At 38.6% G+C, this 26,516-nt stretch overlaps 1 protein-coding gene across 1 annotated transcript in view; it reads left to right on the plus strand.

Annotated features, from left to right (window-relative positions):
* The window catches only part of SYT10 (synaptotagmin 10), a 101,127-nt gene extending 74,903 nt beyond the window's left edge, over positions 1 to 26,224 (plus strand). The window contains exons 3-7 of the mRNA XM_019515453.1: positions 1,098 to 1,662; positions 20,048 to 20,168; positions 21,332 to 21,503; positions 24,060 to 24,189; positions 25,746 to 26,224. Of these exons, the coding sequence (XP_019370998.1) occupies positions 1,098 to 1,662; positions 20,048 to 20,168; positions 21,332 to 21,503; positions 24,060 to 24,189; positions 25,746 to 25,817 (1,060 nt within the window). The 3' untranslated portion in view covers positions 25,818 to 26,224. The remainder of the gene's footprint in view (positions 1 to 1,097; positions 1,663 to 20,047; positions 20,169 to 21,331; positions 21,504 to 24,059; positions 24,190 to 25,745) is intronic.
* Positions 26,225 to 26,516: the final 292 nt, after the last annotated feature.

The following is a 26,516-nucleotide window of genomic DNA, read 5'->3' on the forward strand; positions in this document are numbered from 1 at the left end:
GTCTGGAACCAGCTTCCAAGTGAGGTGGTGCAGGCTCCCACCCTGGGGGTTTTTAAGAGGAGGTTGGATGACCACCTTACTGGGGTCATTTGACCCCAGTGCTCTTCCTGCCATGGCAGGGGGTCAGACTAGATGATCTGCTCAGGTCCCTTCCAACCCTAGAAACTATGAAACTATGTTAAGTGCACTCTCTATATTTTCAATTATAGCAAAGTACAAATTGTTTTATTTTATGTTAATAAAATACGTTATTTTGGTAGCATTACGTGAATGTTGACACAGACAAAAATGAGCAATGTCTAATAACACTTTAAAATTTAAAACCACTAGAATTGTTAAAAGCATTAGTGAAGAAATCAGCTGTGCTATCAGTCCAGCAGAGACTTAAAACATCTGTAGAACTGGGACCTATAATAATAAAGTGCTGTGCTCAAAACCTGTAGGCATGTCAACTTATGGTCTTTCTAGATCTCAAAAACTTGAGCTTGGTAAATACTGGGATAGAGAACACCCAAGAGTGAGAGGAAGGGTTGATAGAGATTTTGTAGGTAGTACTCTTTGCTGTCAAGTAACACTCTAATCACACTGCAGGGGTGATGCCAAAGTCACAGTCTATATGTTATGATGAAAAACTGACATCCTGGCCACTTGTGCTTATTAAAGATGCCAGGACACATTCTATGACAAAAGTGGTATTAATTGACAATGGCCTTTTAGCCTCATTCCATTAGCCTCATTTGAGTTGTTTCATGCTGACTACCAAAATGTCTACTGCAGTTTCAGTTGTGCATTCTTCAAAATAAGGCATGTGGATATGTGTATTGCAAAAAAAAATGGGTTAAAGATTTAAATATCAACATTTTATTGTATGCAGTTCATGACATTTTTATATCAAGATTGTTTTACTGCTTAAGGGGAAAAAAACCCAACGCCTAAGCTTTTTCAATGTAAACTTTGCAAAATGGTTGGGTACAATCCAGACATTTCATGGAGATAACCCAAGTTAATTCTGTGTGTGTATGTGTGTGTGTGTGTGTGTGTGTGTGTGTGTGTGTGTGTGTGTGTGTGCGCGCGCATGTGTGTGTATGTGTGTGCAGGCACAATTCTTTCAGGAGGCACTTGCCAAGGCAGATGCAAGTTTCCAGTGTTGATTTTAACATGGGGACCGATCCGATTTTGCAAAGGGGAGAGACAACGACCAGCATTGGGCGAATAAAACCAGAACTCTACAAACAGAAATCTGTTGATTCAGATGGCCAGAAAGAAGATGTGAAAACCTGTGGAAAGCTTAACTTTACTCTCCGGTATGATTATGAAAATGAACTTCTTGTTGTTACAATTATCAAAGCCTTAGATCTGCCTGCTAAAGACTTCACAGGAACATCGGACCCCTACGTTAAGATTTACCTTCTTCCAGATAGGAAAAAGAAGTTTCAGACACGGGTTCACAGAAAGACTTTAAATCCTGTCTTTGATGAAATCTTTCAGTTTCCTGTAGCCTATGATCAACTCAGCAACAGGAAACTGCATTTCAGTGTATATGATTTTGACAGATTTTCTAGACATGACATGATTGGGGAAGTTATTCTTGATAACCTTTTTGAAGTCTCTGATCTCTCCAGGGAAGCCACTGTATGGAAAGACATCCACTGTGCCACCACAGTAAGTAATATGTCCCAAAAGTGTTAAACTGATGATATTTTCATTTCTGCTTTATACTGTATGGAGAGTTTATATTGTTTATCATCATATCCTGGGTAAAAACACTTGATAGCATTTTCCTTTTGAGCATGGAAAATAAGATGCGTATTAAGCTATGAAATTTAATTAGAAAAAGGCCCTCTTCTTGGAGCATATGAAGTATGCTTATGGCAAATGATACACATGTAAATTAGGCTTATTAATTAAATCATATGCCTGAAAGAGTCACTGTTTCACAACAATTTTTATTGTTTGCTAACAATTTTCCTATTAGGAAAATGCTTTGTCCTTTAAAGTATCCCTCTGCTTGAAAGCCAGGACCACTATGCTCCTGTTCACACTCTTTCATTTGTTGGACTCTACATGAAAGAAATGATGGAGGATAAGATATCCTGGTGCCTAAAATGGTCTCTAACAGCTGCCTTAGATTAGGGGACCTTATATGAAGCATCAGTTTTATGCTTTGATAGTCCAGTAGGGGCTATAAAACCAACAATTGGGAATGTAACCTCAGACCCTAGACATCCCTAAACATTGCAGTTGGTAACTGAAAAGGTATAGCAAGAGTCAGAGATTTCTACTCATGCCCTGTTTCTTATGCCATTCCTGTATAGCATCTACTACTAGCCATGGTCAGAGACAGAGTAATGAATTAAAGGGATCTATGGCATGTCTTATGTTCTTTACAGCTAATGGTGACTACAGACACTTGATATTAGTAGAGAGCAGTAAGACATGTGGAGAAAATTTGGGAACTGAGAGAACTGGATTATTGTTTCAAGTAAGAAAAAGAGGATTGTGGCCTGCATAAGTCACCAACAAACATTATCAAATGGGTGATGTTTTGCTACAACTACAGCAGGCTCCCTGCCAGGTGTTTTCTTCCTAACCCAGAAAGTCAAATTAATCTTTCGCAGTCAGCATCAGACAATTTAAAAAAAAAAGGGGGTTTTGTCTGCTATGCCATTCATAAGGCAACTGGAGTGTCTATATTACCCCAAGCCATATGTTATCTCCATGCTTTTCAGCATGAGTAGGTCTAGTACCACAGACAGGATTTATGGTGTCTGGGAGACTGGGTCAGAAGTATGTGGGTGCAATATACTATCCTTTGTAGCATATCCCAAGTGAGAGGGACTCAGCCTCTTACTACATCCATTCCTACTTAGTATGTTTCTTTTTCTTCTATTACACTGATCCCATTGCCTCACTTCTCCTAGTCAGTGTTTCCCACTCTTTCTCTTTGCCCTCTTTTTGCCTTCCTTTTGTTTTTATCTAGTCTCTTTACTTTCTGGTTGTTCTCTATTTCTTTCACCTCCTTCATCTTTGCCACTGATTGCCTCATTTGTGACCTCTATGCCGTCATTTTTCACTGTTTCCTATCTGCCCTATGTTTTGTCTCCTGGCCTGGGTGCACCATAGTCAGAGTCTGCTCATAGCCTTTGATTCTTTTGATGCTGCCTGGAGCCTCCCGTCCACTACAGCTATAACAGCTGATTGCACAGCCTAGTGTCTCAACCTCCTGTTGCTGTTGTACTTAGTTGGATACAGAGCAGTGCAAAAGCAAAGAACCACTATCAGAGGTACCTCTCATTCACATGCTTAAACAACTGACCTCGGTATCATGACTGTCCTGCCTGACATCAATCCTGATTACTATAATGCATAGACATATAAAGATGCATAAGTGATATTAAAATTTCTCTTGACGGAATATGAAATTGTGTTGAATCATCTAATTAGTCCCTTTCTCATGTTGTTTTGCTTCAAGAAGCTCTTTTTTTAAGGTTATTCTGTTTTGTGATGATAATGCTTTGTACCTTTCATTCAAGGTTCTTACAGCATTTTTCAAATGTTAATTAATTTTACAAGTTTAGGATGGATTGTTCTGTTGTTCCATCTTCTGCACATTAACCATTAGAGGTAAAAATTAAAAATAAAAACAAATTCACTGAAATGCAATTTAATTGTTTTTCCTCCTAAACAAAATGACCAGCTTGACTCAAAGTCTATTCAGGGAGCTAGGATATTAACCAGTTGTTGTGAGCCCCATTAATTCTCTTTGAAGGTTGAGGGCTGAGTCACAAACCACAAGCTACAGTAACCATGTCACTTCCCTAATGTAGACAGGCAGCTATTTTTCTTCTTTCTCCCTCCAAAACCAATGAGAAAAATTAGCCTTCCTTCTCATTCTCAGGACAATAATATGTCGTATCTTAAGTGATAGTCTGGGGTATTGACTGATACTATGAAAGGTAGGGCTAGCTTCTCGACACAGATGTGCAGTGTAAATGTAAGAGGAATACAGGCATATCTAAGCTGAACCAGACTAGTGGTTTTACCAACTATTTCCCTGGCCTAGCAAATCCATGAAACATGGCCTCTTGGAGACAGGAAGGATTGTCCTATGGTTCTGGTGTAAGTCTTGGGCTTGTGAGAACTGCATTCAAGTCCTTGTTTTATCACAATTTCCAGTGTGACCTTGGGCAACTAACTTATTCCTGTTTCTGAAATCAGAATAAAAAGTCTCTCACTGGGGTTCTATGAGGATAAATGCATTAAAGACTGAGCAATAATCAGGTGCTAAGAGTCATATAAGTACATAATATAAGAAAATAATGTTACCTTGCTAATGTACCTCTATTAATACTGTGGTTAAATATCATACATGTAACGGTTCAGGCAGTTATTCAATATTTAAAAAAGACAAAAACAAATAGCTGTCCCTCAGCTGCCTCCTTCTGATAGTAATATCCAATACAGTAGGTCATTTGGAACCCATACTACTGCTGATTTTACAAGCAGATTATCGTAATTAGATAAAACAGAGAAAATACCCGACTATGGTACGGTATATGAATAAGTCCAATCTTTTTTTCTACTTATCTTCACTGGACTTTGTATTTTAGCTTGTTAATGTAGAACTAAGAAATGTGTATCATGTCATGAGCAAATGGGGTTTAATTGATCTTTTATGGTATATCCTTACAACAAATGGAGCACATTCTAGATATGCAAGCTAGAACTCAGTGAGCTCATATATCTATACAGCACAGTGAAGAACTGTGCAGAAATACTAGCTCAGGTTCTAGAACAAGTAAAACTATGTTAATGGATCACTGTACTCACCTGCAAGATCACCACACACTTCTGGAGCTCTGGTATCCCTACATCCTGCTGCATTGAGCCATGGACACATACTCTGATTGGAATCACAACTGAGATACAGTATTGACATCCCTGTAAGTTCCCAATTATCCTTCTTGCTTAAAAGATTACAATTACTTTGGCAAAGGCTCTAACCCAGTAACAAAACAATTTTAATATGCTTTGATTTCATTGAGACGTAGCAATTTTGTACTCATCGTTAACACTAAGCATTGCATATCCTTAGTTTTGAGTGGTTATTTTGATTAAATTACTGTATAGCATTAAGTTTTGGAGTTTTGTTGCTGTTTTGCTGTTTTTAAGTATTCAGTGGTACCTTAAATTTAAATGTTCACTTAATCTTTTACCATAGACTGATTTCTGCCTTCTGTAATTCCTCAAGTAGTCCAACACTGTGTTCTCAACAGACTATAATACCAACCAAATTATGCTACTGAGAGACATGCTAATACACATCTGGTTGAAAACTATTCCATTCTTAGCTGCTGTAGCTAGTACAAATCTCTTCCAAACTGCAGGAAAAAATGCCCAATTACAGTGCTTAGTTTACTGTGATAATATCCTGTTTGGAGTTAATGAACCACTGTTTTGCAACTTCAAATCAAAAACTTGCCATTTAGGAAAACTGTCACAAGCTTTAGGCATTCAACAAATATAGCATCGAGTACACTGTTGCACTTCTATGAATAACCTCTCTCCTGATTGAAATATTTTGTAAACTGTGACCCCTAAACATATTAAAAATAATTTTCAGCTACATATTATTTCATCAGGCTGTTGTAGGCCCTTTTAATCCTTGTATTATTACAGTGTTTTTCTAGTCACTTGAAATGTTTTATTGACAAATGAAATAAGCTATAATATGTCCTTTTAATATATACAGGTTAAACTGTGCTACCAGAAACTTGTTTGTGGAGGTTATTTTAGCTATTTTACATAGGTTATATCCAGGTTAGTTCTAATTATTTCATTTTTTTTACAGTTCAGGAATGGTGAGACTGAGGAGCCAATCCTGCACAGAGTTACATAACGCTGAAGTAGTGGAGAACTGGGGAGTTATTTCCTAAGATCATGGGATAAAAAACAACTTAGATGCCAAAAAAAAGGACTTAAACATCTAAAGTCCATTCAAATCCAAAATGGTGATTCATAAACATTGTAATCAGTGGCTGCCTAACCCTAACCCTGCCCTTGACCCTAAAAGACCTAACTCAACCTTTGTTATTAGAAAATTTCCTAGCAACCTGAATATGCCCAGTACAGCCCAAGCCTGAGTGGCTATGTGTCAACGTCCAGCTAAGCATCGCTGATATTCAAGAAGTAGGCAAAGTGGCCCCCCAAGCACTCCGAGGGCCTGTTAGGTAGGCATATTCTGGATCCTTACAAAATGTGGTTGCAGCTGTTTTGCGTTTACAACTGTGGCACTGGAGGAAGTGGCACTGCCTGTCTTCTATATAATAATCCAGTGGTTAGAGTGCTCACCCAGAAAGTGAATGGGTTTAGACCCTTTTGAGGGTTCTGGATCCATATTTTCCAGTCAAGTGCCCTAGCCATCATGCTGTAGGTTAAACTGGTATTGAGGAGGCTGCTTTCTGATAGGGCTGGGATATTGTGTAGAAAGGAAAGCAAGATTTATGATGTCAGAAGGAAGCAAAAGGAAGACGGAGTCTGTTGTGTAGTAACTAAGTAGACACAAAGCTAAGACTGAGGAGACATGGGTTCTGGTCCCTGCTATAGGGTTTATTTCTATATTTTATCCAATGATTTTCAGGATAAAATGCATGCACTGCTCTTGGAGAACAGGTAGAACCAAGGCCTTACCCTTTTCAGCTGAATGCCCAAACCACTATGCTACCCATTTAGGCTCCCTATTGCTTCATTTCCTTGTAGGCCTATGAATCTTGTATTCACTGCTGCCCAGTGACACAGCTAGATGCAAGTCCTGATGTCTCCAGAATTAGGCAACTGCTAAGCAGGGATGCAGGTTAGATTGGTATGTTGAACTGAGGCACATAAAGCTTGCTGATGTCCTGTTTTGGTGCCTAAGTCATTTTTAAACAGAGGGGGAGAAGTTACGTTTTTTTATATACTTCCCTCACCAGGTTCCCCCTGTTTTGGACTACTTTGTATGTTTTCTCAAGTTTATCATCTCTGAATTATGGGTATGTATATTCTTGCAGCATGTAACTCAGGCCCAGAATGTCACTCATACTGTGTTTAAGTTACAGTCCTAGGATTGGGCCAAAATGCAACATGTACAGAAGGGTGACCCTCTCCTTAAGTTCTGGAGTCCTCCAGGAAGTTGGCTATATTTCTCCCATCATCAAATATTCATGTTCTGTTTTGGAGGTGCATAAGAGTAAGAATTACCCCTAACTAATATGAAAAGGTTACCTACGTGTGCAGAAGTTTTTGACAGTAAATGGCCCATTCATCTAGGAAGTAAACTTGTAAAAAGATCCAGTGGCTGGAATCTGAAGCTAAAAGATGTACAGTGGCAATAACGTTAAATGTTAACAGTGAGAGGTAGTTAGCAAATGATTGCAGTAGATTCTTATTCAATCACGGTGTTACCAAGGCTGGATGCCTTGCTAAAAGATAAGCTGTAGTTCAACAAGGAATTTTTGTTTTGGTGCTGGAATTACTAGGTGAAACTCTATGATGTGTATTATGAGAATGATCAGACTAGATGATCTCTATTGTCTAGCCTTAACATTTATAAATCTATTAATTACTGCAGTTCAATTGAGTGTCCTTTGCTTATGATATTAAGTTGCAACCATTTTGCAAAGTGCAGGATTGGCTTCCACATGCTCATTTTTATTCTTATACTTTCCAACTGTTGCTATTCATTTTTTGTTATTTGTATTTTGTTCCGTTATTTTTCATTTCATATTGTTTCCTTGTTCTGTGGTCTGAAAATATTGTACAATAAACAGCATGTATCTATTGTAAGTGCTAAAGCAGTTTAATTTTTAATGTAAATTTATAATTATTAACACATTGTAATATTTCTTGTGGAAAAGAAAAGTCTTAGATATCTGAATGTAGAGTCTTAATCTCCCCAAAATTTGCTTATATATCATTGGGAAAGTAAGTCCTCAATAAATAATCCATCAATTTCTTCTGTCGGTTTGATTGATTTAAGTAAAGATAAACTAAGATGCAGCCTTTAAATACCTTTGAAATATGGCCAAGTACACTATACTCTTTTATTATTCTAAAATATATTTTCTGGTACAAATTAATAAAATCAGAGATAAGTGAATAATACATAATGGATAGTGTATTCAGTAAAATGCCTCTTTTTGTTTGCAAAATGCCTGTTGCCAGCTCAGAAAGAATCATAGGTGAATTGCTCAAAACAATTTAGAAATTTTCGAAAAGAATCCGTTTTCTGATGGATTGATGATAAGAAATTGATTGCAACCATTCAATATTTAAAATTTAAGCTGTATTGCTGTGTTTTCTGTTTGGACAAATGGGACACATGTTATTTCCGATTAGGTTCATATTACATTTTAAAAGTAATATCTAGAACCAAACATTTATTAATTCTCCATTAATATTGTGTGTTATTCACTTGAAGTTGACCTATAATCTCAAACATTTCTGCCAGTAAAACCACTGCCCAAAGTGTTAGTGGAAAGTGGTCACGTGTTGCTGTGACAAGGACTTACATCTCTGTGTCACATTCTTCCCATAGGAAACTGAAGATAGTAATAATGCAAAAGATGCATCCTTATAAACACAGTATTTAGAACAATGTGAGACTGTTGTTTGCCAACAACACTGAAGATAATACTTTGCTGATTAGTGCAAAGTATTACTGAGTCGAGTGAGTGTTTAGCTGCTATTTTTTTTTTTAAAGATAATCACATTTACTTTTCTCTTGACCCAGCTCAGTCATACACTAGAGCAGGAAGTGGACACTGATAATCCTTCTAGAAACTGTCCTCATCATTATGGACAGAGAATGGACATACTAATGCTGCTTAGACCACATACTTATACATATATAAACCTAAGACCAAACAGCACTCATATTTATCAGATTCCAGAGGCCATAATGGACATCTGCTGTTGTTTCCTGAGAATCTTAGTCAGCGCCGCCACCTCTTTTAATTGGATGTCAGTCCAATCTGCCAATAATACGTTGTTGATGCTCATTTCAAAATACACCAAACAACATGTTCATTCCCAACTTTGGATGTACCTTTCATGGACGAAAATCAGTTTCCTCAACTTCAGCTTGAGTAAGACAGAAGTCAGGAAAGAAGTTCTGGGAGGAGAGAAGTTCTTGAGAAAATGACAGATTTACCTTTTGGCAATTAATTCTTGGGGCCAACTGTAATACTTACTATATCTTGGATACTAAAATAGCTGCGTTACTAAGACAAGTCTAAGTAGCAGCTAACTAGGAGATGACATCACATTTGTTTAGGATTAGATGCAGCCAGAGTGATGTATGCTTTGTGATTTGACCAAAAAAGCCATTAAAACAACATACAAAGCATGTAACAGAACACTGGCCTGTAACTGCAGATATAGCTATCATGTTTGTTATAGGGACAGTCTTTTAACACCAGGGATTTCTAGGAGTTGAAGTCTTCAAGGTACATGATGGGAAAAGGTCAGCTGGCTAGGTATCATGTGACTTCCTACTGGAAGGATCAGTCTTGAGATAAACAGAGGGTGCGTCTTGAGATGATACAGCTTGAGTAGGATGTTCAGGGTAGTTCTTTCATGAGGGACTAACCAGAAAGGATTATGCAGGGCAAAGACTGGTGCCTCTTCTACCCCTCTGGTTGCTGAAAGCTGGGGTGGATTCTGTTTGTTGTTGACTGTGTTGTTGTGATTATGCTATGTAATTTTCTAAACCAAGTTTTAGGAAGGTTACCTGAACTGCATTAGAACTAGCCCTTAGCACCAACTGGCATCTAGTTGGTTTATCTATTGGTTTATAATGCAGCTTTCCACAATTGCTGACAAGGTCCCAGAGATAAACTGCTAATAGCAATTACTTACTGCATTAAAAATGTGGAAAATATGGTTCTATCAAGTGGACTGGATGCTTGTTTGCATCAAAGTAACGTAGTGATAAGACACATGGCTAGATAAATGTGACAAATGAGCCAGTGCTGTTTTGATTTTCCCAACAAAACTGGAGATGCCCTCAGTGCAATTGTGTTTGGCTCTTGAATGCCAGTTCCCTCTCCTTTTAAGGTCTACCCAACCCTACCATGATCTTTATCTGTCAATATAGTTGCTTTATTTTATCCCCAGTTAGATATTTGAGTGCATACTCATTCTCTATATTAAAAATCATTAAAGCATTCTGGTGGAAAATCAGAACATCCAAAAGTTTCAAAAACCAGAACATATTTTTTCATTTCCTGTAATGTTAGGCTATCTATGGACCTTATTCCCAGCATTATATTGAATTAATAGAACTATCCCAGAGGTAGGTAATATGTTAGGAAATGTGGCAGTTCCGAGACCTACATAACTTTGGTTTTCAAAGCAGTAGTTTGCTGTCAATTGATTGTGGCTGCTAGAATATATTGACTGAGGAAGAAGAATAGAATACATGTGTTTCTAATAACTTTTTGTCATTCTGAAAAATGGCCCATTATTTTACAAAATACCTTAATTTACATTCATTTGGAAATTGAACCAATATGTGGTGATAATGATGATGTACAATATGGCTTATTAGAAATCTAGATATGGACATGGAGAATACACAAGTATTGTCAGCATTAGGTTTTTTTCTTTTCATCTAAAATCTATTCTTTAACACTTAAACATTTAAATTATATTTAATAAGTTCTATAGAAAAACTAAATAGAAATTAAATAAAAGCCTGAATGATTAATTCACTTGGTTTTCATTTTAATAATGTGAAGGTAATTCATTTAATTCTTAACAGTGTTTCAAGGAGATCTACACTATTACAACAGAATATTATGTTTTAATAGTAGCAGTTAATGAGAAATAAGCCCATAAAAGGGCCTAACATGCTGAGCCCTGGTAACATCTAAATAGCCCATGGGAACAATAGGTAGAGATACAACTTTGAGAGTTAGAGAAAGCTAAAATGCAAATAGGTCATCTGACTATGAAGACAGAATGCAGTTACTGTCTGAAAAAGAATGATGTAAAAAAGATACCATCTCACTTCACATGCCTACTTCCTGTTTGTTTTTCACCCCATTAGCATTATAAAACCTGCAAAGCTATTGGCACATGAGCTGCAGTGTATCCTAGTTCTCATGTCATCAAGCAGATTACTAAACAAGTTCTAATTGCAGTCTGTTGTCCTTGAGGCATAAAACTTCAATTTAGCTACAGCTTCACTTTACCCCATTTGAGTTAGGATTACTGATGAAGGAGAAGGAGCAAACATTGCTTGATCCCTAATTCTATTTGGAGGGATTTCAACTTTAAAACTGACTTTTTGATTGTGTATTGAGAACCTTTCTATGGAAACCATTGAGAACAAACGGAAAAAATCCACAAGTTTGTATCTGAAGGGGAAAGAATGAAGGTTTATCCAACAACCACAATCCTAAGGGCCAGATATACTGATTACCTGCCTTATGAATGAGAAGAGGGTGAGGGGCTTCTGCAAAACTGCTGCTACACTTTCCATGCAGGTGAGTTGAGGGTGGGGAGTGGTCAGGGGTAAGGCTCCATCCTCCAGAAAACTGGCCTTTCAAGTGATTTCGTTAGCCTCTGGGTCAGGACCTGAAGGCTCAATCATGAGACGCAGTGAGCACACACAACCCCCACTGAGTCTGCATGATCAGCATCACTCAGATTTGGTCCCTCAGTATGGGTGAGAATTTAATATTGGATAGTCCATAACCTCTAATTATATAACAGAATTAATAAAAGTACCCAATACCTTTCCCTGAATTTTGTTGTTCCTATTTTTGTATTTCTTTTTTGCATCACTGTAGCAGGAATGCATTAGCTAGTCATGTAAACTGGGAGCAATAAAAATGAACTGAAGCTGGTGTAGTGCTTACACTGTTCCCACTCTTGGTCCTTCATGATGGTTTGTGATCACAAAAGGGAAATAAAAGCATAAAAGATACACAGTATCAAATGAATGTATTTGTATTTGTGCAGCTGTGCCCAAGTTTCCTGCTTGTTTGTACAAATTATTGGAAGCCTTTGGGAGAGAATCATTATGAGTATCTGTCAGTAAAGCTAGTTGTTAATTGCAACCTCAGTTTAATTTATGAGGAGGAAAAACACTCAACACTAATGAAAGTCAGGAAACTTCACTGGCATTACTAAAAACAAATCCTGTAGCAGTTATAAAATTATTTAGTTAAATACACATTTTTGCTCCTAAAATAATCTGTGGCAACCTTAATAATTAATGTTACAGGTAAATAAATACTTCTATAATGGTGTTTGGACTGAAATTCTTTGTGTTTCTCTCTCTTGAGTCAGAGTTCACATAAACGGTGCTGTCCACCTTGGGACTTGGGACTCCCTGCACCAAAAGCATGAGCCTATACTCACTGAGCTAAATAATTATCTCAGGGCATTCCAAACATTGGGCGAAAGAATTGGTAGCCACCATTCCACACTTACTGACTTTGTGTGTACTCTCCGCAAAGCACACGCAAAGCCCCAACAGCACACAGTACAACCAAAACTAAACTAAAATGAGGAAGTAGCTAATGGCAAGTTTCTTCCAAGTAGCTGATGGCAATCTCCATGATGGTTTTTCCCTAGAATGTGTGGCATTGCTCCCCAGGGACAGAGGACAGTAAAATAGGGTCTATGGACTGTCTCAATGGAACTTATGGTTTTTTTGGCACCCTGATCTTATAGTCATAGACACATTACAAATGTCTAACACAGAGGAGCGAAGGTATTTTGAAATAGTAGATGTTCAAGTTCACTGAATAATTCATTTTTATCACTATGCAAAATGCAACGTGTTTCTACTTCTTTAATATTTGTGCACTTCAGGGCAACTCCAGCCTCCTCCTTCAGGGATGCAGCTCACCTGTACTAGAAGTTGTGTGTATAGATAATGGAAAGGTGTAGAACTTTGCTCCAGGACGTGGTTCTGTCCTGATATTGGGAATGACCAGCCAGGTTATTCCCTCTCTACCAGACTATTTGGGCTTAATTTATTAAAAGTAAGTCTGCAACACATTCAATGTAGTCTAAGTAGTCAGTGCACATAACTAAACAAGGGCTCCACACCCATGAGTGAAATCACTGTAATACTTATAATCATATCTGCAAGCAACTGTGAACTATTCCTGGCTGACAGATGTTTTAGTCACCATAGAAATGAATGAATTAGAATGGATTAAGGTTATTCATCATCATCGACTATCCCTTGATACAAAGATGATGTCTGCTGGGGGGCTGGGACAGTTACTGATGAGTTTTAAGGTGGCTGAGGAATCCAATCCATGGTCTGCAAGTTTTTCCACCGATATGACAAGTGGTACCTTTGGGGCGGGAGGGGTGTGGGGCACAACTGTTGGCCAGGATGTTGTGTGCTTTCCTTCCTCTGCTATTTCTTGGCTTCCTGAGTGAGACTGTTCCCTTTGAAGTGGGCTGTGGCTTGATGTATGGTGCAGCACTTGAAGCTTGTTACCAGCCAGCACTTCCCAATTTGTAGGGTTGATGCCACCCTTCTTAAAGTATGCTTTCAGTGTGTCCTTGTAGTGCTTCCTGTGTCTTCCATGGGTAGGTCCTCTTACCATGACTAAGTTGAGAGAAGAGGACTTGCTTCAGAAGATGAATGTCAGCCATCCTCACACAGTGGCCAGCCCAGCCAAGTTGATGTTTCATGATCTTTGCCTCAATGCTGGTGATGTTAGCTGCAGAGAGGATGCTGGGATTGGTGCAATGGTCTTTCCATCTAATGTGGAGGATCTTTCTGAGCCAATGCTGATAGAACCATTACAGGTGCTTAAGATGGCTTTGGTATGTCACCCACATCTCACACCCATAAAAAAGCATGGGGATAACTACTGCATTGTAGGCCAAGATCTTAGTTTCTACCTGCAGATCTCAGTCAGCATGGACACAGTGAAGCAGCTTTCCAAAGGCTATGCTAGCACAGCGAATCCTATGTTCAATTTCCACATCAAAACTGACTGACTGGGAGAGGTGACTGCCAAGGTATGGGAAATGCTTGATGTTTTCTACGGATTCTCCACCAATGGTAATTTGTCGGGGAAGCAGGGAAACTTGTGCTGGGGCAGGTTGATGAAGTACTTTGGTCTTCCCAATGTTAAGGGGGAGTTCCAGGCTGTGATAGGCACCTGAGAAAAGGTCAAGGGTGGAGTGCAGATCAGTCTCAGTGTGCACAAGGATAACTTAGTTGTCAGTGTACTGAAGGTCAGTGGTGCCAGTCTTGGTAAATGTTGTTTTGCTGTGAAGGCACTTCAAGTGGAAAACTGACCGTCCATTTGATACTCAACCCCAATTCTGGGAGGAAGGCAGCTATGAATGAGAAACACAATCACAGCAAGATAGATGGAAAAAAGGGTTGGGGCGATGATACAGCCCTGCTTGACACCAGTATGGATGGTAAATGGGTCTGTCTTGGATCCATTGCAAAGGACTGTGGTGGTCATCCTATCATGGAGTAGCCTGAGGACACTGATGAACTTCAGTGGATTACCAAGCCTAGCAAGCACCTTCCATAAAGGCTTCATAATTGATGGAGTCAAAGGCCTTGGTTAGGTCAATGAATTCCATAAACAGCTCCTTGCAGTGCTCTCTACACTTCTCCTGGATCTGTCATACAACAAAAATCATGCTGGTGATGCCCTGACATGGTCTAAAGCCACACTGGGATTCTGAAAGAACATCTTCAGCAAGGGGGAGGAGGTGATTCAGAAGGATGTGAGTAAGAATCTTCCCAGCAATGGAAAGGAGGGCAATGCCTCAGTAGTTCCCACACACCAACTTGTCCCCTTTCTTGAAGATGGTCACAATGTTGGCATTCTTTAAGTCAGGTGGAACTTTCTCATTAATTCATATGCTTGGTCTGAGTGATGGCAGACCAGACTTCCTTGAAAAATGGGGGATTAGCAAGAGGTTCTATTACTGGGTACTGAAGGATGGACTTGATGGTGGCAGCTTGGACCTCAGATTCACTGTCGAGTAGAGTCTTGAAGTGCTCCATCCAGCATTGCTTGATGGATACGTTATCCCTGAAAAGGGATCACAAGGTGGTTGGGCCATTGGAATATGGTCCATGAATGGCTTTTATTGCTTGAAAGAAGCTTCTCATCTCATACTGGTTAGCAAAACTCTGGATTTCCATGGCCATCGCTTGCTGCCACTGGCTTTTGATGTCCCATAGCCTCCTCTGAACTACAGCTTTGAGCTGGTGGTAAGCCTCTCATTTTTGCCAACCGCAGAATTCGGCTGTCTTCTGTTGGATAAGTGCCTGAATTTCCTCATTGTTCTCATCAAATCAGAATAAGGTTACTATGGAATGGAATAAACTAACTCTGAATAACCTACTTTTTCTGTCATATCCATGCTTTCTAAGCTTCTCAGCTTTCCTTCTATTTTATTTTTGAAGTATATGGAATGCAGCATAGTTTGGCTAGGAACAGCATTTTATCTTCATATGCAAGGCAACCTGCATATTTCACAAAGAATTCAAATGTATCGGTTGAGTGTACAACGTTTGAATGACAGGTTTTCAAAGTCATTTTCAATATATCATCAGTATGTGAAATATAAAGGAAAGAAAAAGATGATTCAAGCCTGGAATTACATAATCACCATCATCATCATCATCGTCAATCATTCATGAATCCTTGATAATTTGCTCAGTATTGTAGGAAATAATGAAAAAGGCACTGAAGCAGTTCCAAAGGGTCTACGGATCTCTTCAATAAGAACTTTTCTTTTCAAATATCACCAGTTCCTGCCATGTCTGACCTTCACATCACAGGTACTATCTGACCTGTGCATCTTAGTGACTTGAACTCTAGTTCTTTCATTAATAGTTCTTTCATCATATAGTTTTTCAGGTACCCAGAGGGCCAATGCTCTTGTTTCTGGTTCCATGATTAACCCTCTGTTCTGGATGTTCTTTTGATGTCATAACCTTTGTGAAATTAACAATTCATGGCTCTGTATGTCAGCCAATCCTTCTACACTCTTGTTTATTTTGGATTCTTCTATATAGCCTTTCATAAACTTTTGCTTCTTTGTTCTGTTGAGTATACATGTATTTTCTCTACTAATGTTCTAAGTCTTCTGGCATTTGTGACATCCTGCATCCATATAAATTATCCTTGAAAACATCCTTGTTGCTTTGAACTTATCTAGTGATTCTTAACACACTTTTGTCCAATTTTCTGAAGTTGACAGTAATATTGCAGCCTCTTTCAGCATACATTCAACTTGTGCTAGTAGCATTTATATGAATCTAACACATTCATTAATCTTACTTGTTAAGCCTATTCCAAAGTATAGCCACATTAAAAATGGCTTGCCATTTTTCTTTCTTCTTCTGAAAACAACATAAAAAAAAAATTTTCTCATTTTCTCTGATTATGTTGAAACTTTCAAAATTTGCTTTGATGTCAAGCATTCTATAACTACTGGAGCACATTTTTCATAACATTTTTATGTTCAAGTGATTTGAATACTAATATCCTAGGCTGTATTTTTCTCTTTTTTTCTTTTATGTAGAGGTGAAAAAAGTTTTCAAAATAATATTTAAAAATCAGTTTACATGCTCTTCCTATTCTTGGCCTTTTGTACAACCATCTATAGCCCCGAACAGGCTTGTACTCTTTTCTTAGAAGTGCACAAATGATGTAAACTAAAGGTGAATTTCAAGCTGTGAGAGCTATTATTGCAGTACCTTGTTTCCCGTATGTTTTTACCTATGGCTGAAATTCATAGGTCTTTGCTTTTTCCATTTAAATTTATTGAGAGATTCACAATATGGTGCCTTTCAGTTTGGTCTTTTTATTTATTTAGGCCAAAGAGTAACACGGGACACAGTAACAGGGAACCCAGGCCAAACAATAGCTGCAGCTTGATTTGATATTGTAAAATAGCCTGTTACATTTCTTTTGTATAGAAAATTATCATTGTATTGTGTTTGTCATATGTAGGACACATAAAAAAGGACAGAAACAATAAGCCTTGCTAATAATCTACTATGTGTTATTTTGCTTTTCATACACTACCAATTTCCTTTAAATGGAATTTTCCTATACTAAGAACTACTGTGATTAGAACTATTACTAGAGGGCACATAAATAGCCAAAATACAGTGGCAGAGTTTGCACTGTTGTATGTATGTATACGTAATATGAATAAATGTATATGGGTATTCCTCCTTGATAGCTGACACTATCCACAGCTCTTACTACCCAAATAATTTTGTCTTTTATATTACATGTACATTCAATGTGATACACCCATCTCATGAAAACTGAGCTCTTCTCCACTCAACTACACTCAACCCACCACCTCTAAAAAAAAAACAGTAACTTTCAGAGCAGAAAAATCCCACCCAAAGCTCTAACCCACAGTCAAGTGGATCTCTATTTGCCCATGCAACCACTGAAACTAGCTACTATTTGGAAAGTAAAATTAACCTCAATATGTCTGCTTCTAGTGTACCATAACTTGTACTGTAATACTATATTGTCCTCATTCTGGCATTATAACATCAGTTACATCTCCATATGTTTGCATTGCTATTATTTTACTGTATAGATAATTCTAGTGATAGTCTAGCAAACTAACAATTAGACATCAAAAAGGCAAAATATCTTATCTTCACTTGAATTATGATTTTTAAAGAAATATCCTGAAAAAGCCAAAAAGATCCATGTTACTACCACCTGGGATCCCAGCGCCATTTCAGTCTGTGTTTCAGACTGTAAGTAGAACTGTGAGGAAAAAAGAAACATTTGTCCATATGTCAAAAGGTAAGAGCTGTGAAAAGAAATTGGTGAGCCAAGTTCATCAGGTGAGGATCAAATGGTGTAAAATCCATTCCAAAATCCTTGGAAACCTTCATGTAATGAAAATTGCCTGTTGTGGGTATGAACATGCATAGCAGCCTATTGATTCTCAGAATAAAATCCCAAAATAAAATTACTGTCCATAAACTGACGTGTGAAACTGAAGAACCTATGATGGATACGATAGAAAGGTAAAACTATTCCAAAACCTACAATTTTCAATTCAGACTAAGTAACATACTAAAATATGTGGTTAAATCTGTTTTTATTCAAGACAGCAGTAAAGTATATGTCTAAATTTAAGAACATTTTTTAAGACCTGTGGACATCAATAAAGCTACTTATGTGACCAACTCCTCAAAAATGAAAGATTTCACTCTGGCCCCTAATAATTTGGCTTATTATTAAAAAAAGTTCATCTCTAGGACAATGGCTGCTTTTCCATAAATGATCTACTAAGGGAACTTGCTGTAATAACAAACATTTATAAAGATTAAGTAGCCACTGTCTTCAGTAAGTACTGGAGTGGACACATACCTCATTTTTATTTCAGTGGGCATTAGGCACCTATATATCTTTTAAGGATCTGAGCTTTCATTTTTAATATAAAACTTCCTGTTTTACATTTCTGAGCTTTAAGATTTTAAACAGTTAGATTTTAAACCACACATGCAGACACTTGTTGTTTGTGGCACCACAAGCCTCTTTGTGGTGCCACAGACCACACACAGTTCATGTTATATTGCATGCCTCACTACTAATCAGCAGCATGGTGGCAAAATTTGTTACCAGGATTTCCCAGTATCAAAAAAAAGCCCCAATAAAAAAAAGCAGGGCAAGACATGCAAAAGTAGAGTGCACCTGGACAAATAAAGAGACCGGGCAGCAGGCAGCCCAGGGCCACCTGCCCATCTCCTCATGCCACTCCCCAGTTGGCTGGCATGCAGGGTGCCTCAGTGCGGAGGCTGCCTGCTGGGTAGCCCCACACTGAGGCACTCTGTGCGCTGGCCAGCCCTCCCTGATAGATGTGGAGCCTAGCCAGGAGCCAGGAGGAGCTGGACATGGCAGTACAAAGTAGCAGCACGAATTTGTGCCACTACTATTTGTGTTGCTTGCAAGCATATGCCTCTGCTCATCTGGATGTGGCCTTAGAGGGCTTTGTTCTTACTAGGGTTGAGTGATAACTCTATCTACCTGACCACCTGGTAAATCTATTTGCTTACTAGAGAAAATGCTATAGACAGAAGTGAGAAATAGAACCCATACATTTATTTCTCCTTTTTTCATGTTTATACTTTGCTTCTTAGAAGTCATATTTTTTGGCTCTACCCCACTGCTATGTTAAATCCTAGTCCTATTAATAACCTATGTCCCTCCTATATAAAATATATATATATTTTATGTAGTGATATTTAACTTTCAGAAGAAGACATTTCATTTGGCCTTAGTCCATCTGGCACAGTATGGTACTTCCTAAACCCTCTTTTCTTTCCAGGCATGTGGGAGATAGTAAGAGCAATATTGCTAATTTTCTCATTCTTTCCTTCCATCTCCACAGTCAAACACCCACAAAGGGAATGGTAAAGCAACTCCTGTTACCATGTTTCACAAAGACAATGACCTCTTCTATCCTCTTACAAAGTAAAAGTGAATCATTCATGCACGCGTGCGCATGTGCACATACTCAGGTTTTTAATACCTTTGTGAAAAGGGCCGAAATATATGGGTACACACATTAGACTTGCTATCTCAACACTTTTTTATAGGTTGGAAAGGTAGAATGTTGAGTACCACCCAGAACTGAATTTAGCATTTTTCTTTTGTGGCATATAAAGATTTTACAGTGCAGTATCTTGTGTACTTGACTATGAATCCGACACCCTGTCCTGCCAGCTGCGAACAAGCTCAAGAGTTCTGCGGTTATCCTTGGGTTTAAACCTTCAGTCTAGCAACTCAAAAGTCTGTCACTAAAATATTGTTGCATTTCTGTTTTTTCATGTTTTGCATAAATCTCCATTGAAGTAGCTTGTATATAATCTTTTTACAAATATCTAAGGCTGGAACATCTCCAAAAATAGGTTCATTTAGTCACACTTAGAATTTTTATAACATTTTGGGATGTTTGAACTGTTGGAATGCATAACAAAGTCCTAACCACCTTTTTCCCCCCTTTTCAGGAAAGCATAGATTTGGGTGAAATCATGTTTTCCCTTTGTTATTTACCCACTGCTGGGAGAATGACATTAACAGTCATCAAATGTAGAAATCTCAAGGCCATGGACATTACTGGCTCTTCAGGTGCGTATTCTTCCTCTTCATTCACAGTGCAGACTTCTGTTCTGAAACATGGCTATGTAAAAATGGCAATTTCTTATTCAACTACATATTCAAATTATAAGTATTGATATACATGTAATTACATCTGCTCATGCTGGTGACAAAAATGTGAGAGCAGGTTACACTATTTTCTTTGTGTTAGCTGTGCAAAGAAGACATTGCTAAGAAAAAGTGAAATGAAGAGTCTCATTCAACTTGTGCACCATCATCCCAATAGTTTCCTAAGTTCCAAATTATCACAGCAAATTTGTTGAAGGTAGTAGTTATCACAGAGAGCATAGGCTGAAGACAACAGTTTGTACACATGAAACAAAAGGTATAATTTTGTTATCACCACTTCTATTACTGTGATGATATATGCTATAGAAAACCTGAGAATATAGGACTGGTGGAGTTTTTTGTTTGTTCTTTGGGTTGCTTTAAGTCATATATTAAAACTCAGTATGAAAAGCACTGAGAGACAAACGATCTCATTTACTGGAGCCATCCTTCAGAATAGATTTGATCTTTAAAAGATACCATGTTGGGAAAGCATTAAAAACTTGTATATATAGTGTATGTAATGCTCCATATAATTAATCTAAAACTATATACTTTTTTTAATTGTATTAATTCACAAACTGTTTGTATTACATTTTTGCTTTTCCTTTTATGAGGACTTATCAGTCCTGATTAAATCATATCAAAGGGAGAAGAGAATAATATAAAAAAAATTAAAGCATTGAAAACCCATTTTGAAGCACTTTTCAAGTGTTTTCAAGCTCCCTTGACTGTCAGTATGGTTTAGGTACCTAATTGCCTTTTTAACTTTTGAAAATATCCTACTTGCAAATCCTACTTTTCATGTGGATAGTTACCACATACAATTTTCAAGAGAACTGATTAAGGCAGACATAAACCTTAGATCTATTTCCTGTATTTCTATGAATGGTGTGTCTGTTTTGTCTCCTTGCTCTATTTTGAGTAGGCAGGATGTGGAGAATGCAGAGGAAACAGTTCTGGTTACCTTGTGCCACTAAGACCATGTTGATGAACATAGGTAGTCATTAGCATTTACTTTCAGAGACCTCACGGCTCTTTTATGCAATATTTTATCTACATAAAACCAACTTCCTGTTACTCAGATCCATATGTCAAAGTATCACTGATGTGTGAGGGGAGAAGACTGAAAAAACGGAAAACAACCACAAAGAGAAACACACTCAATCCAGTTTATAATGAGGCCATCATCTTTGACATCCCTCCAGAAAATGTGGATCAGGTCAGCCTCTCCATTGCTGTGATGGATTACGATCGGTAAGCACAGTTTACTGTCTGAAAATATTAATCTTGTGCAAGTCATTACCCGATCATTGCAAGTGACTTTTTTTTTAATTCCCTGGTAATTCAGTTACATTCAGTCTCAATAAAATATAGCTTGTGACTCGTTGCATGAGTCTCAAACATCCTTGCCTCTTGCAATTTAATCCCATTGGTATCAAAAAAACCAATCTGAAGAATACACAAACATGACTGAAATCTTTCATGTAAATGCAACCCACTTTAGCAGTGTACATTTTTGTCCCTTCTGTGGTGGCTGGACCATGTGTAAGAGGTTTATAATTCTGCTGCAGCTTCTAACTGACTTAGTCCCTGAACGCAAACAATAGAGACATTTTTACTATCATAGTGCATCTAGAAAGCTAATTACCCCTGGCCAGTTACAATGACCCTGACCACTTTATCATATAAGCATAGAAAATAAGGGTTGCAAAGGAACTCAGGACGTCATCTAGTCCAACTCGAAGTAGGGCCATCCTTAACTACATCATCCCATCCAAGGCTCTGTCTACCTAGGTCAAGGGATGGAGATAGTACAACCTCTCTGGATAGCTTGTTCCAATGCTTTATTATCCTCCTTGTGAGACAGATTTTCCTAATAACTAACCTAAACTTCCCTTACAACAACTGGAGAGCACTGCTCCTTGTTGCACATTCCCATGAGCAAGAACATGCATTTTCCCAGAGACAAACAGCAGTGGAACAATATGTGCTGTTGTTGCTCGTCCCCAGGAAACTCCCATCCACACAGGTTCTAGCATGCAGCACAGTACCCCGAGTGGGGTAGGGGAGGCTGGGGCCAACACCTGGGCTCCTGAGGGCCTCCAGGGTCTGTAGCCACGGTGATCCATTAACATGGAGCCTGGCTGGCAGCCAGAGCATGGCTCCAGCCAGCCAGGCTCCGGTTTGGGGCTGCACACACTGCCACCATGTGTGCCGCCTCACTTTTTTAAGGCATTAAGTTTTTTGACACTGGGGTCTCCCAGTGTCAACCCCCACCCCCTCCCACTGCCCAGCACTGAAAATTAGCAGTGTGGGGAACACCTGTATCTGTGGCACATGCGGTGTACGGCACTACAGATGGGTCTGTGGTGCCACATACCACACGCCTGTGCTCGTCTGGACATGCCCACTGAGAACAGTCTAGGTCTATCCTCTTTGGACTCCCCCCCTTCAGGTAGTTAAAGGCTGCTATTAAGTCCCCCCTTAGTCTTCTCTTTTCTAAGCTAAATAAACCCAGCTCCCTCAGCTTCTCCTCAGAAATCATGTGCCCCAGCCCCCTGACCATTTTTGTTGCCCTGCACTGGACTCTCTCCAAGTTGTCCACATCCTTTCTGCAGTGGGGTGCCCAAAACTGGACACAGCACTCCAGATGTGGCCTCACCAGTGCTGAAAAGAGGAGAATAATCGTTTCCCTCAATCTGCTGGCAACACTCCTACAAATACCGTCCAATATGCTGTTAGCTTTCTTCACAACAAGGGCACACTGTTAGCTCATATTCATCTTACTTTCCAGTGTAATCCCCAGGTCCATTTCTACAGAGGTATCTTCACAGGAAGGTAGAAGATAACTCAATATCATGTCACTCATCTGTGTTCTGCTATGGGCAAAGGTCTGCTCCATTCTATCCTTTTCCAAAATGTTTAGTGCAAGGGAGAAGATCTATTTTTAAACCCATCCCCAAGACAAAAATAGTGTGGGTGGTACTGATCAGATTAGAGGTGGACTAGTAGAATCATGCTTGATCTGACTTTACCCATACATACTAATAGACTTGGGCTTGAGAGAGATTCAAAATTATAGCAGTAAAATAATTTAATACTATAACATTTTGACAGCATTTAATTGTTGAACCTGCTCCAATTTTTGTCAATGAATGTTTCCCCATTGACTGTAAAAGATGTAGAGTCTAGTCTTCTGAGAAACAATGATACAGTGAATTTTGCCATTCAGTCCTTTTATATGAGCCTTTGTCTGTTGATCTCAAAGAGGAAGGTAAATATAATTACCCTGTTATATAGAGAGGGGAACTAAGAAAAAGAGAGAGGAAATTACTTGCCCAAAGTCATTCTGTGTTGGTGGATATATATCAAGATATATATTTTTATGTGAATACCTCTGGTTTGTTTTGATAAGAAGTCTATATTATCCCATCATATTTCTACACATAAGGTTCTAGTTGTTAAAACTGACTACCTGAAACATATATTTTAAAATAACTCCTGGAGCATGCATGAAGCCTCATTCCTCCCATTCCTACCTTTTGTCTCCTCACACTTCAAACACAATAAAAATACACATTATTAACAAACTTGCTACTTAAAACCATGGTTATTTTTTGCATGTTATTCCCCATCTGTAGTGTTGTATCTTTTGTAAAAATGGCATCTGCACCCTAACCCATGCTTTTGGGTGCTAATGATACATACACTTTGAGCATCTTAACATTTGTACTGAACCAAACAACTACAAAGATGTTAATACATCTATTTACATTTCTAAAACATTATTTGTCCTTTTTTAATCCTCAGAGTAGGGCACAATGAGGTGATTGGGGTGTGTAGGACAGGAATTGAAGCTGAAGGACTTGGAAGAGATCACTGGAATGAAATGCTGGCTTATCCCCGTAAACCAATAACTCACTGGCATCCACTAGTAGAGGTAAGAAAAAGAGTATCTCTATAGTGAAATTGCCACTATGTCTCTCTGCGTTTATATTTCTCAGAGCTTTTGAGAATATTGGAAGTCACTATGTTGTGAATTTCACTCCTCATGTGGAGTGGATGAGAAGTTAAATTTGAGTTGCATGTGTGGGACAATCAACTGAATGGCCAAACAAGGATGCCAGTGTTCCCCCCATGTGCTGTTGAAGTGGCCCATGACTAAGTCTGGAATGAGAGTCTGCTTCGGGGCAGACCAAGATGACCAGTTAATTCTGAGTTTGGGGAGAGGGTCTTACCTGCTCAGCTGTCCTGCACTTACCTGAGTAAGAGCTGACCGTTCTTATGCCTGCATAGCGAATTTTCCCTGAGTAATGGACTGTCACAAAAAATACATGACACAGCTCACATGTATTAGCTTTTGCTGTTCTTTTCAGTGAGGTCCCATATATGGGGGCGGGGGAAGGGTTACTTTTGATCCAGATACTTTATTTCAGAGATTGCCTCCCTGCTGTCAAGGTTTTGACATAAAGGTCCTTACAATATTTTTACATACTACGTCATGTTTATTTTTATATTATCAAGAGTTCCTTAAAAATCACTTTGAAGTGGTAGCTGTAAACATTTCAAGGGCAGTCATTTTCTATTTAAGGTCTTTAGCAATATTTGGGGCTGTGTAGCTAAAATATATTGAATTCAGACTGTGCTATTGATGATATTGACATGGGGCTACAGCTCTGTAGCCACATACAGAGATACTAAAACAGTCATTTATTTGAACCTTCTTATCTTAATGCATGGAAAATGATGTGTGCAGCTTCCTGGATTTTTTCAAGAAATACGCCTTCAGTCTACCCTTTCATGTCCTGCCTTCATTACATGTATGCTATCTTAATTAGGATTGCAGTGGGTCATAAAGTAAATTATGGTGATATGGCAGCAGACCAAGATTGGGGGCACTATGCACCCTTTCCCTTCTGTTTAACTTTACAGACATGCCAGGTTGAGAGCTGATGCAACTTTAAAGCATTAACTCTTTTGTGGCTCTGTGTTGTGGAACTCAGTCTTAAAGAAAAATACCAAAGAAGTGGCAACTGGGGAGAGCCCTGAATGATGGCCCCAGTGGAGCTGAAGTCTCAGGAAATGTGTGACAAATATGAATCTGGTGCCACAACAGCAAATGGCTCTCTGCTTGGAGGTCCCTAACTTCCTCTGAATACACTGGGCTATAGGAAGGGGTTGAAGCAGAACTGCAGCTCACTAGATGGTGAAGCAGACTGCCTCCACATGGAAAGAGCCCCTTAGGAGTTTCCCCTCTAACCTTTCTTTCCCTCGGTTCCTTCTTCAGGAAAGGCTGGCATGGACCACACAAACTTAGCTTAAATTTCTTTTTCTGAAAGCATGTTTTGTTTATCTAACAGAAAAAAAATGGTGGAGTATTATTCTGATTCAGCCCTTTCCTTTGGAGAGGATCCTTATGATTCTCTCATCCTCAGAAATGATCGTGCTGAATGGGCAAATCTGATGATATTTGTAAAACTAAAACTTTTCTTCCAGTTACCTGGCCGAGCAACCAGTTTTGATAGCCAGGGGTCTTGCTCATCACCAAAACCACCTCCTACACCCTAGGGCACAAGAAAAGGATTCACCACGTCCAGTGGCCAAGCTCCCATGTAGCTCATACCTACAGTAACAGAAGGTTTGGCTTCCGCAAATGAACTGTATCCATATTTTTGTATTAAAATACATTTTCCTATTCTAAGTCTTATATTACAGTTTGTAATAATTTCTTAACTTATGAATGAAGTTAAATTGAGCCAAAACAGTCCTTCCTTTGACAAACAGTCTCTCTGACATGTATCTGCCAATTTAAGTAGTATTTTGATATGACCTATATCTTTGCATAAACAAGTAAATCTGAGAAACTATTCAGAACTTCAAAGAAAACGCAACTTAGGATGCTGTTCCTTTTAAGGTAACAGATTGTCACACACAGCGCTTACTTTGTAATTTGCCTCTAAATGATAAATTTTGCACTAAGCACTATTATGACTATTAAAGAAAGCATTTGGCACTTGATGTGCTGGAAAAAACAATTCTAACCACATCACGTCAGTTTTTTCCTATTATTTCTTTTTATTTTACTTTGTTTACTGTGAGATTGATTCAAAGCCCACCCAAGTCAATAGAAAAGCTCCTGTTGGCTTCATTGGGCTTTCAAGACCTGTTGACTTGATCTGTAAATGAAAATATGCAGTTGGAACCTTACAACAATCCAAGACCCTATTGACCATAATGGGACTCTGTGGTCAACAGATGCATCTGTAG

The sequence above is a fragment of the Gavialis gangeticus genome, unplaced genomic scaffold, assembly GCF_001723915.1.
Source record: "Gavialis gangeticus isolate Ggan-Ray unplaced genomic scaffold, GavGan_comp1, whole genome shotgun sequence".
Classification (NCBI taxonomy): domain Eukaryota; kingdom Metazoa; phylum Chordata; order Crocodylia; family Gavialidae; genus Gavialis; species Gavialis gangeticus.